The 12050-nt window shown below is 44.8% G+C and overlaps 1 protein-coding gene, 1 non-coding gene and 1 pseudogene across 2 annotated transcripts; 2 read left to right on the top strand and 1 right to left on the bottom strand.

Moving 5' to 3' along the window:
• Nucleotides 1-809: 809 nt before the first annotated feature.
• On the bottom strand, nt 810-4302 carry LOC123099805 (ribosomal protein S3, mitochondrial-like; annotated as a pseudogene).
• Nucleotides 4303-7716: 3414 nt separating this feature from the next.
• On the top strand, nt 7717-7787 carry TRNAC-GCA (transfer RNA cysteine (anticodon GCA)). Its single transcript has one exon. It is a non-coding gene; the product is annotated as a tRNA-Cys (tRNA).
• A 1900-nt stretch (nt 7788-9687) lies between these two features.
• On the top strand, nt 9688-10562 carry LOC123099803 (cytochrome c biogenesis CcmF C-terminal-like mitochondrial protein). Its single transcript, XM_044521889.1, has one exon. It carries the CDS (start codon nt 9815-9817, stop codon nt 10472-10474), a length of 660 nt encoding a protein of 219 aa, XP_044377824.1. The 5' UTR covers nt 9688-9814; the 3' UTR covers nt 10475-10562.
• Nucleotides 10563-12050: the final 1488 nt, after the last annotated feature.

The following is a 12050-nucleotide window of genomic DNA, read 5'->3' as shown; positions in this document are numbered from 1 at the left end:
GCCTTTCGAAGGCGACAAACATGACCATCAGGAACTTCAATACCCAGAGGTGGCTGCATATAGAAAAAACTCATGTAGATCACCATGAAGGAAAGCATTTTTGACATCCATTTGAGAGATTTGCCAAGATCGAGCTGTAGCCATAGCAATCAGAGTACGAACAGAAATTGAAACAACGCAACCGTACTATCTATTTACGATAATTTGATTGCTGACAACACGACAACATCACGCTTCTCTTTCTTATTCTTATTTATATAACTGTCACTTTACCGGGCCGGAAAAGTGACACCGTCATGTCTCAGGGTCGTATGCCTGGAACAAGAAGGGTCGTCGTACAATTTCGGCGATTACAAAAAAGTAGGAGGCGAGCTCCCTATCCCTCTTTGTCTTTCCACTTCCCTCGTTCAGGAACAAACACTTCGCCAAATTCTTTTGAGTCCCGGCCCGGTTTTTCCCCACTAACCAATTACGTTACGACCACTGAACAAACTTGGTTGACGAACATGGTTTATGCACCGCTAATCTAGCGGCTTGACGAGCATTTGACAAACTCACACCATCCATTTCAAATGGGATTTGTCGGGTGGACACACGAGCAATCCAACCCGTAGGATTTCCTTTTCCTCTTCCCATTCGAACTTCTGCGGGTTTCCCCGTAATAGGAAGATCTGCGAGAACTCTTACCCATATCTTACAATTTCTTAGGAATTGTCTGCTCATAGCACGATGGAATTGTCCGATTGTAGCCTGACGCGCTGCTTCAATGGCTCGGTATGAAAGACGACCAGCTCTACAACTTTTGGTGCCATATCTTCCAAAACCAAGTTGTCTACCATCCGGTTCGCGACCCCTACTACATCTGCATTTAAAATATTTACTATATTTCGTACGTTTCGGATATAGCACGTCCCTTCTTATTTTGACTATATGAGATCCGCACTTTGACACCTGAAATTCCGTTACGAGTAGATACTTCCGCAGGAGCATACTCGATTTTCTTGTTAAATACATTACAAGATGCTTTTCCATGCTTTCCGCATTCAGTTCTAGCTATTTCCACACACCCTAATCGACTAGAACAACAAATACGTACTCCACCCCTTTTGGCATTATTAATGGAATATCCTTCACTATTTTACTAAAAATGGAACGAAATGAGATTGGATTGTTCCTCAGTTGAAAAGAGATGTCTTGAGCAATCAGAGAAGCACTTTGATAAACAGATTTGATCTTTACCGACTCAATTAAGGTATTAGTGTTTATTCTATTAGACAAAAAAGATCGCATTTTTTGCACTTTGTTCAAATAAGAGTTGTACCCGTACGGAATTATCCTCTTTCTCAGTATGATCTCTATCATCATCTCTATTCCCTTTATCAATTTTCCTATCCCACCTAGGTCTATGAATTTCTCTATCAATTCCATTACCTTATCCTTACCCATGAGGTTCCTACATTTGATCCTAAATTGAGCTAGGAGTTGTTTCCGGGCATACTCAAAAAAAGGGTTATTATACACCCCAACCCCATCCCTTGGAAAAAAGAAGGTAGCACCGAAGAAAGGAAAGAGCGATATGGTGGTTTTTGTTGTTCCCGCGAAGCGAAGATCATTCGGTTGGCGAATGAAATGGATCAACCTCTTTTTGGCTCGGGCCAAACACTTTTTCTCGCTGGTAGAGCTTTCTAAAAAAAAGCGATGCGAGAGCATATTCTCTTATCTATGCTTCCTCCCTTCGCTCCCCCATCGTAGATGGTTCAGCCACACCCGATGCCACGAAATGATTGAGAACTAGGACGGGGTCGAAATGCATTTTATTCTTAGTATTAAAAAAGTATTGCATGACTGAATAATTCAAGGAGGGGCGCACAGCGGGGAGGGTCCTTTTTAGTAGATGACTCATCAGGCCGTCAGAGCGGGACTTCTTTGGTAAAAATAACTTGATTCAATTCCTTTTTAGTAAGGAGGCGACATTTCCCATAAGGAAAGGTATGTCATTTACAACCCCGGCGTATTGAGGCCGCTTGAAGGCCCCGCTCACCCGAAGTGACTTATCAAAATTCTTCTTTCTCGATGGTGATCGGTCATGGTATCCATAACGTTGCATCTTTTTCGGCCAAATCCGGATTTCGTTTTGCTTCTCCCGGTCGATCGACTCGACTCTTTTCCCTGCCCCCCGGCCTCTCACTTCATTTCGTTCTTCCTCTGTACCCTCGCTTGAATGAAGAAACCCGATCGGCCCGACTTTCCCAAATGTCGGCCACCAGCCCTTTTCCTGTAGTACGGGTCTTGATTTCTTGTATTTTTTTCACTTTAGTCGTGGTGATCGCCCGGGAATAAAGAAATGAATGAATGTCCTTTTGGGAAAATGTAGAATAATACACCTACCGAGACGAAAGCCAAGGGTGAATTTCGTAGGTGGACGTATCGAACTAAAATAAGATGTAAGATTGACATCTTGATACAATGATTTACCATAATAATAAATAGAGTCAATGGTGACAGAGCCGTGGGAAGAGCCGCTTCTTTTTTGCGGCGGGGGCTTCCATTCACCCGCGCAGACTACATACACGTGCTCTCTGAACCGTGCCAGATAGTCACCCATCACACGGCTCTCAAACCCAACCTGTGGTGGATCCCGGGGGACAAAGCAAAGTCAAAGCGCTTGATCCTTTGCCCCATACTTTGAGATCTTCCTCCCCGCCGATCAAGCAGCAACGCAGCTCGTGATAGGCTTAGCTTAAGCCGCTAACGTTCGGTTCGGATAAGTAAAGTCCCTTCGGTCGGTTCGCTCAGGTGGTCTTCCCTTATTTTCACTAACGTTCAGAGTTGTTCTGGTTTGAGAAAGGAGCACCGCCAAGTCCACTAGGGACGCCCTGAATGAATAAGAAATGGACAGATGAGGTCAGGCTTGCGTGAAAAAAGAAGTTAAGAAGTTAGATGTACACACCTGAGGTTGGTAAGAACTGAGGGACAATGCCCCCCTCACTGGGCCCATCAGCGAAAGCAACTGCTACTTAATCGTAGGTTTGCTTTCGTGCAAGGCCCCCGCTGCTGGAACAGGCGGTTGTCATTTTCAAGTAAACGCCCTGCCCCCTTTCTTTGCCCGCCGGCCGCCTAGCTCGTTATTCTTTGAGATCTGGATAGAGTCTCGCTTCGGGGCGGGGGAAGCATGGATTCGATAGATCTATCGAATCCATGCTGCAAGCAGCAAGCGTAGGATAAAAAGGCAATAGTCTAATGTTGGGGTAGGGCGCGCCAAAACAACCGGGGGCCCCTCCAGGGTCAGTACAAAAGTATTATATTCTTTCCACTTACTTTCATTGGCTAGCTGCCTTTTGTAGCGCGCGTACTCTGATCCTCTTCTACGAATCTACAACTCTCTTTACTGAGTGAGACTTCATCTATATCCCTCAAAGTGGATTTGGATTCCCATTTCTTCTTTGAATGACAGCTTCAACTAGGCTCCACCTTAGAGAGGGTTTTCGGTTTGAATCAAGATAGGGTCAGGGGCGCGTCGGAACGGTAGCTTCTTAGTCTCATCCGAGAGTCCAATCTCTTTGTACTGTGCTTGCTTTTGTGTCTTTGAATAAAAAAGAAAGAAGGGGGTCGATTTAGGCTCCTTCCCTTCCACTGCATAGCTGCGCTATCAGGTACTACGAGCCCTCTGCCCCATGCATCTAACCAGCTCGTGTGGTTCACCGGTTCCACCGAAAACTCTCATTTGTTGAAGCGGAGCATAGTGTGACGTCGAGCGAGAAAGGTCTCTTTTTTGGTTTATTCACTGATCTGAAATGAAACTTAGCACTTGTTTTTTTATTGATTCCTGGGGCTAGGCGTTCACATAATCAGTCTATCCGAACCGCAGACGCACTTTTCAGATCAGTGACGGCCTCTCCAGCAGAGCTGGGCGCCGGGGCCCTGGATGCGCTAGCGATCGGCACATTAGGGGAGTACTTACCCGGGTTTCTCGGCCTGGTATCCTTATCCTCGCGTTCATGATATCTACATTCAACTGTGCCCCGGAGACACGGTCGAAGCACGCCCGCCCCGTGTGCGTCTTTCACGACATGCTCTGGTCCCGGGTTTCTTCCTGTGGTCTTCCAGCGTTAGAAGAAGTCGTGTCCATCCCGGACATCTGCAACGTCCTCTCACGCATTTTTTGGGGGGACAAACAAAGATCAGGAAAAGACGGACCGAACCCATTCGGTGACTTTCGCGGTCGCCCTCACAGAACTGACTTGGATCTGAACTATGATTCAGATCAAGTCTTACCGAAATTGGATTTCCTTTTCGTGCCATATGTCGCTTAGACTTTACTTTTTCCCCTTTCCACCCTTTCCTCTATTTGTTTGATAGGGTCTTCGTTTTATTCGAATTCTAAACCCATTGTCATCCACAGTTTCCTTGTCGACGCGAAGGGGCTAGCAGCCCCCAAACCAAAGTCTGAGATCAGAACTCATACCGCGGTTGTGGCTTGAAGGCCGCATGCAAGTTCTTCAATATTTAGAGAGTATGTGTTAGTACGAGATCGCGCTATCAACTTATTTCATCTTTCTCGATGATTAGGACAAAATTGTATCCCTTAGGAACCGTACATGCACCTTTGTTTGGATGCCGATCTAATATTGTTACAATACGAAATACTTGAAGGCCACACGCAATTGACTCACCTACATTTTATGCTCCCACCCTTTTGTAGAAAAAGCCTCTGCCTCTGGGGAAGTGCTCACATCAACTCCAATTTGGATGGAGCTTCTCGATGGGTTAGAGCGTTTGCGAACCAAAAAGGGGAAAACCCATCTTCCAAAGTAGTGAAGTGAGCCAGTACAATAAGACAATAGGTCTCATGGGCCAAGCCTGCTATCAGGCAGTGAGTGGGAATCAATCCCGAAAGAGAGAAGGTCTAGTGTTCTCAGAAAATATTTGATTCGCCGAAAAATTGGCTTTATCAGACCAATCCATGTTCAGAAGCCTTCCATCAAAAGTCAGTGGTCTAGGCCGCTTTCCTTGACTTTGAGTTGGATCTCATTCTTCTTCCCAACACAAAAAGAGGCTAGACTTCATCCGAGACACATGGGTTCTTTTGCTTCCTTCAAAGAACTCGTCTTTGAGCCTCTAAAAAGAAGGGCATAGTATCCCAGCCACCTAGACCACCTAAAAGGAAGGAATTGGTCTTTAGCTTTGAGTGATCCAATCATTGGTGAATGGGTTCAGTAAGGTAGAAGGAAAGGGCCCCTCCCGACCTGGGAAATTCACAGCAGGAAAGACTGGCGCCGATCAGCGAAAGCGAACCCTTCGGTACATCGCGTTCAGCCCTCCCTCAAAATCCCATTTGTTTTATTGAGGAATCACTCTTGATCCTCTAAAGGCTCTTCTCCGTCTATAACTCAAAGTCCATCTGTCTCTCGTGGAAGCGCTTTAGAGTGCCTAGAAGATCCAGCAAACGGGGGTGCCAATGTTGTCCCAAGACCAGATCACGGTAGGTAGCTGCTTTAAAGAGGTTGGGACACAGACTGGGGAACAATCTTCTTCTTGTTTTCTCCGACCTAGAGCACTCTTTTTTTCAATCATACGAAGAAACTCCGTGAAAAATCCAGCTATCACTCCTATGAGACGGCTAACTCCCAACTCCCGATACATTCTTTAGAGTCGACCAAAGGACTCGTTGGTTTGGACATAGTTTCTTTGTTCCTGTGTTTCTGTTTTGCTCTCCCCTTTTTTCACTTAGTTTAGTTGGAATGGAAAGAGAACTTCCTTCAGTTTTTTTTGTTGCCTGGTTCGGTCTCTCCGAGTGGAATAAGTGGGCCCTTCTTCTTTTTCCTGACTGATGAAGGTCGAAACTGAAGATCGAATCAAGCGGAGTCTGGATTCCTATGTTCGTACCAACTCAAATGATTGATGAATTGGATCTTGAGTATGCTTACTTCGCTACTCAGCAAGGGTGAAAGAATGACAAAGAGACTGACATCACAGAGGATGGGAAGGACCCAATCGCCTGCCTCTTTCTTGGTCCACCCCCCTGGTGGGTACTTTATAGCTCACAACACGAGATAGGCAGATATGTGACATAGAAAAATTCCTTTAATTGACAACAAGACTCTCTTCCTGATTGGGATTGGTCTGTGCAGGATCTCCTTCCCTATGAGACTCTTGCTTCCCTTTGAAAGAGGCAGACCCCTACTTCAATTGTCATCTGACGACTCTTCCCCAGCTATGGACTCAGACCTCTCACAACCAAAAAAAAGAAAATCAAAATCAAACGAATCCGAATATAACCAATCTATCGCCTTTGATGACTCGTTGACAGCCTCCTCAACCCAAGCTTCCATCTCCTGCTCCAGACATCGGCGCTTGCCCGCGCCAGTCCATGAAAGGTGGATGAAGGTGAGTTTGACTACGAACTCGAGGATGCTGGGAACGATCTCTTTTCGGGGAATCACTCCCGTCGAGAGGCCCTCTTCCTCCCTTTTTCTGAATCTGGGAGAGAGGCAAAAGAGAAGTCCAGAGAGACCTCGACTCTTACAGGGAAAGGAGGGAGATCGAATGCGAGATGGAGTCCCTGCCGAATGGAATGGACATCCTTGGGGACAGCTTTGTAAGACTTAATTTACCATAAAATTGGACGGAAAAACTACTAAAAAGATCACAAGAAACCCAGCTCAAAGTGAATGGAGAGAGAACCCCTGCGCCTTGGAAGGATCTGAAGCTGTTCGGACACTCATAGACAAGTGAACTCCAATCCAGGATCCCTCGAAAAGTGAAGTGAACTAGCCAGGTAGAACAGTCAGGTTAGGAAAAGAGTCTTTCATGTCAAGGTGAAGATAGACAGACAAGGTTAGTTTGTTTTCCTTAATTATCAGACAAAAGACTCGTTGCTGGAACCGAGAGCACTGGTGATTGCTTTCTTTCTGACCTTCAGCCGAGAAATTCCATACCTTCCACCGACTTCTTTTGTGTGTGGCCAGAACGTGATGCTTTCCAATGCCGAGTACTTTTCTTAACAATGTATGAAGCCCGTAAAACCGAAATCGATCCAAATCCACGACCTTGACGATCGAGGAAAAAGGGTATGTATTATTATGGTGTGAGCCTTCTTTCTTTTTGGCCTTAGATTATCATAAGCGAGGAATGGTGCGTGCTAGCCTTCAGACTATACTTTATCGTAGGGAAAGGGAAAAAATGGAGAATATCTTTAAGAACCCTAGAAAGAATTTGACTTGGAGCAACAGGGGTCAGGTCACACTTTATCAATATCATAATTCTCTTTTTTTAATTGATACTGATTAGCCGTAAATCAATTTGATTTTCTTATGCCATTAAGGAAACACTATTTGGGATACAATACCCATTTTAGAACCGTTCACTACTAACAAATAGAAAATATCAAAATAAAAAATAATAACAAATAATATAGTTAATGGTTCCAATTTTTCCTAAATTTGGCAGTCTGTGACTGGAAATCCTTTCTCTTTTCAATAGAAAGAGAAGGTATTTAAGCAATGTGTGTTTTGAGATACAATCAATCGAAGAGAATAAAACTGGGTCCAATAAAAAACAGGAATGGATTTATTAAAAGGGATTGGAAAGGGATAAGTACAAAGGGGTTCAACGATCTAAAAAAAATCAAGAAGGGTTTAATAATCCCCTCCTACGAATAAAAATTAGTAAAATAATGTGGATGAATAAGATGTTGCTCGATTTTGGATCGGATTTGGCGGCATGGCCAAGCGGTAAGGCAGGGGACTGCAAATCCTTTATCCCCAGTTCAAATCTGGGTGTCGCCTGACCAAAAAAATACTGAGGATTTCTTATTGTACTGATTGAACTCGACAAATTCTTGCCCTGCATAAGCAAAGGAAAAGAACTAGGCCTGTCGATACTGGATTTTACCATAGTTCTAGTTCTAAAAAAGAATGTCAATTTCTTCTTAAAAATAGGGCTCTGGCAGGGTTCTGGGTATTGGCCCAAACCGATACCAATAGGGATGAGGGATATATACTTATGAATTTCATAATTGATTCTATTCCGCAATTCATAACTATGAAAGTAAGAGGTCGGAAATCTTGGTATCCAAAGGTCCCTAAAGGACATTCCTTTTTTGCTCCTAGGATTGAAGAAGAGATTATACGAAAGACTATCAAGACTTCCTAATTATCTGACACTACCTACACTAAAGTAAGGTCTACTGACTCTGTCTGGAATTAGATTGGATAGGCTGATGGGAAATTTAGGAGTTGTGGAAAGAAGAGACTTTCTTTCCATACTTACGAGACACTCCGAGTACTCAAACATTCAATCAGGATGGTCGGTTAGCTCTTATCTTTTAGAATAACTTAGTAAAAAAAAGTAAAAGTAATAAATAAAATGAATCTCCTAACTCGGTAGCCCATGAGGTTCCAATGGTTAGTTTTGGATTTTTTCAGGCAAGAAAGCAAAGAAGAAGGGAGGATTCTCTATTACCAACTTCCCCCATTGTCCTGTTCTCATTGGTCATTCATCTTTCCCGATCTAGTGCCATCGTTCTTCAAGGTGCCCGAGGGTTTGAAGCATACCTACTACCCCTCCCCTGAGCATAGTTCAGAGTTGCCTCAGCGGGCTCGAGTAATAACTGGGAAAATCAAGGCTGGACAGGTCTTCGAGCCAACTTCAGGAAGAAATGCAAGTGAAAGAGAATGCTCTCGAGGGCGCAGGAGTCTTTTTCTGTCTTTCTTATTTGAAATCCAAATCGAAATGCCTCAACTTGATAAATTGACTTATTTCTCACAATTCTTCTGGTTATGTCTTCTCCTCTTTGTTGGAAGATGAGTACACATCGGGTAATCCGCCCACGAGAGCCCAATCACAAGAGGCTCATACAGAAAGCAACCAGCCCATAGCCCAATATCGAGACCACAGCCTATTATTCAAACGACAAAGGATCCGTCTTTCATCATCCAATCTTCTCGATCGAACATATTGACATCAATACTCCTTTCCATGGCCATTCACGGCCCGCGAAGATCAACCACTCGTGCCCGAGATCACTATCCAATCAAAAACCAGACTTCCAAGATCCATCTCACTCAGACCCTTTTGAATATAGTGGATAACAACAGAGTGGGGCTATCGAATTGATATGTATTCGAATCTTAGGAGCTGGTAATCACTGATATGCTCATATTGGTGACGTTATTGTTGCTGTAATCAAAGAAGCAGTGCCCAAAATGCCTCTAGAAAGATCAGACAGAAGTAAGACGAGCTGCAATTGTACGTACATGTAAAGAACTCAAACGTGACAACGGTATGATAATACGATATGATGACGGTTGTCATTGATCAAGAAGGAAATCCAAATGGAACTCGAGTTTTTGGTGCGATCGCTCGGGAATTGAGACTTATGAATTTCACTAAAAGAGTCTCATGAGCTCCTGAGGTATTAAAAATACTAGGAGTAGAGACTATGATATAGTAGGGTATCAGAATATAGATCAATTAGTAGATTGTGTCTGACGCATATACATGAAAAAAAAGAATAATTAGATAATAATAAGAATAAGAATTCGAATCTTAATAAAAGGAAGGGTTCGAATAGCATCTACTAATATTACCGAAAACTTTTTAAAAATACTTCTACGAGAAGGTTTTATTGAAAACGTTCTAAAACCATAGGGAAAGTAACAAGTCTTTCTTGGCACGTGCCCCTGCTCCTGGTCTTCGAACTAGTCATTAATGGTCGGCAACATAGGTACCCTTTTTTGGTATGCGTTGTGAACACTTTCATTTTTAGCGTCTCATCTTCTCTGGAGAAGCTCAAATCGAACGGATAGAGCAGATGGTCCAACTACAGAACTTCTTCTTTTTCATTACTTCCATGGTCATGCCCCGTGGCACGGCAGCACCCGTACTATTGAAATGGTTCGTCGGTAGAGATGTTCCCACTGGTGCCTCTTCTTCCAATGGTACTATGATTCCTATTCCTACCCCTTTATTCCCTTTTTTGGTCTATCTACATTCAAGGAAATTCATACGCTCCATGAACAGAGCAAAAAGTGGAGTGTTGGTCAAAGCAAGCCGCCCTATTCTATTACCAGACAAAATGGAGAGAAGCTCATCCGCTAGAAATGCTTTATTTCGTTTCGTTCCCATTCTTCATTTCCTTATTATCGAATCCATGGGGGACTTGTCATATTTAGAATCTTTCTGCGGTCTGCTCTGTTTACAATTCTTTCGTACTCTCTTCTCTTTACCACGTGATAGGTCAGTGAAGCGTGAGCGGGCGCTCCGAAGTAAAGGCCAAACACTTCGGCCTAAGGGGAATGAGCAACAAAATGACAAGATGAGGTGCCCCGGGCACCCCCATATAGAAAGAAGGGTCGAAGGTTTTGGGCCTGTAGCTTTCCCCGCACCCCCTCGTCGAGTGGTGCTTGTTTGGGGGGTGTGCCACCAGAAAGCGGGCTTGAAGCTGTCGCCTTACCAACGAGCCGACTGCTGATGGCTGTTGGTCACGACTACTACAAAAAAGTGAACATGAATCTTTCTATTTCACATGGAGGAGTGTGCATCTTTATGTTGGGTGTTCTTCTGTCGTGCGACCCGATGGCTTATGTGCGACCTGTGGCCCACGCCTCCTATTCTATTTGTTTAGGGCAGGCGGCGTGAACTCTGATTCGATCCGGGTATTCAATCCCGCCGCTGAGATGCTCAGTTGACTCCTTAACCTTGATAGGAAGATGGCTTATTCTAAAATTCGTGCATAAGGGTAAGGAACTTTGGATGAATTAATGCGAATGGGTGTAAGCCTCGCCGCTCGGAAACACCTAGTGCTAACCACACTGAGAGACACGAAAGCGCAGGTAATGCCAGTTGGCGAAGTGGCGTTAAGCATCCCTAGCGGTACGCAAAGAGAGGTTGTGATGATATCATCTACGTCCATACTGCTCCTCGTGGAGTAGATCCCGCATCCAACCAACCCTTTTTTGACAAGGGAATGGGAGAATTCCCACTACCGTTGGCAGGCCAGCCGGGCCGTGAGCGCGGTGGGAACGGGCTTCCCAAAAAGCGAGCCCCGGCCCCGGTCAGCATAGAATGGGGGGGACGGCCCTAATGTTGTGTTGGCCGGGTTGCGGGCGGATAAAAGCGGACGTGGGGACTCGGGTCGGGGCACAGCGTAACTAAGAGAGCCATTCCATTTAGGGCGAGACAGAATGGGCGGGCACAAGTGGTCTGGTGTCCGAGCCGATTGGCCAGACGACGACTACTGCACATATTATATTAGCCGCCTATCCCAGAATGGACTGGGATGGAATAGAAAGAACACGAAGCAGCAAGCAAGGGATGAGTGCTTTGTTGCACCTGCGCATAGTTTTCTTGCTGGGTCGGTTTGTTTTTGGGGGGGTGGGGCAATAAGCTTGCTTCTTCACAAGCTTATCCCCGCCCCCTTTCCTGTCCGTCCCGACCAGCAGCAGTTGGGTCTCCCCATCTCTCCTCAACTTCCCCGGTCTTCGGCCCGAGCTGTATGAGGTAGAAACTCGTCCCACGTACGGTTCGGAGGCCGAGCCCCACCCTGCAATAATGGTGCGACTTAGGTCAACTAATACGAATAAGATATAGTTCACTCAACGATTTCCCTTGGGTCCCGAACTCCATATGGGGAAGGAACGTTGTTGTTTGCGAGGTCTCGATCATTTACATGGACCCACTTCTCATTCCATTTGTGGGAATTTGATGATTTATAAACCGTCCCCAACGAGCGAAAGGTTCATGTTTGAACATGATGAATCACTTCGTGCCAACCTGTTGCCCATAAACTTTCCTGCCTCATATGAGAATGGAAAACTGGAAGATTTTCTGCATCGGTGGATGAAGAATCACGAACATAAGAATTTTTGGTTTAGAATGTTCCCAGAAAGAAGATACTTCTTTTCCATTCGAGAAACGAGGAGCACGACTGAAGTGGCTATACATACAAATCCATTTACGGATCTATATGCTCCGATTGGAACTGGAAGTTCCAGAACTGACGGCTGGTATACCACCATAATGAAATTGCCTTTTATTTTTAGTATTCG

Source organism: Triticum aestivum, chromosome 4D (assembly GCF_018294505.1).
Source record: "Triticum aestivum cultivar Chinese Spring chromosome 4D, IWGSC CS RefSeq v2.1, whole genome shotgun sequence".
Lineage (NCBI taxonomy): Eukaryota > Viridiplantae > Streptophyta > Magnoliopsida > Poales > Poaceae > Triticum > Triticum aestivum.
This window is presented reverse-complemented; position numbering and strand designations above follow the sequence as displayed.

What these genes read in the sequence shown, in the direction of transcription:
- LOC123099803 (XM_044521889.1), top strand. Translation starts at nt 9,815, where the DNA reads ATGGTCCAACTACAGAACTTCTTCTTTTTCATTACTTCCATGGTCATG.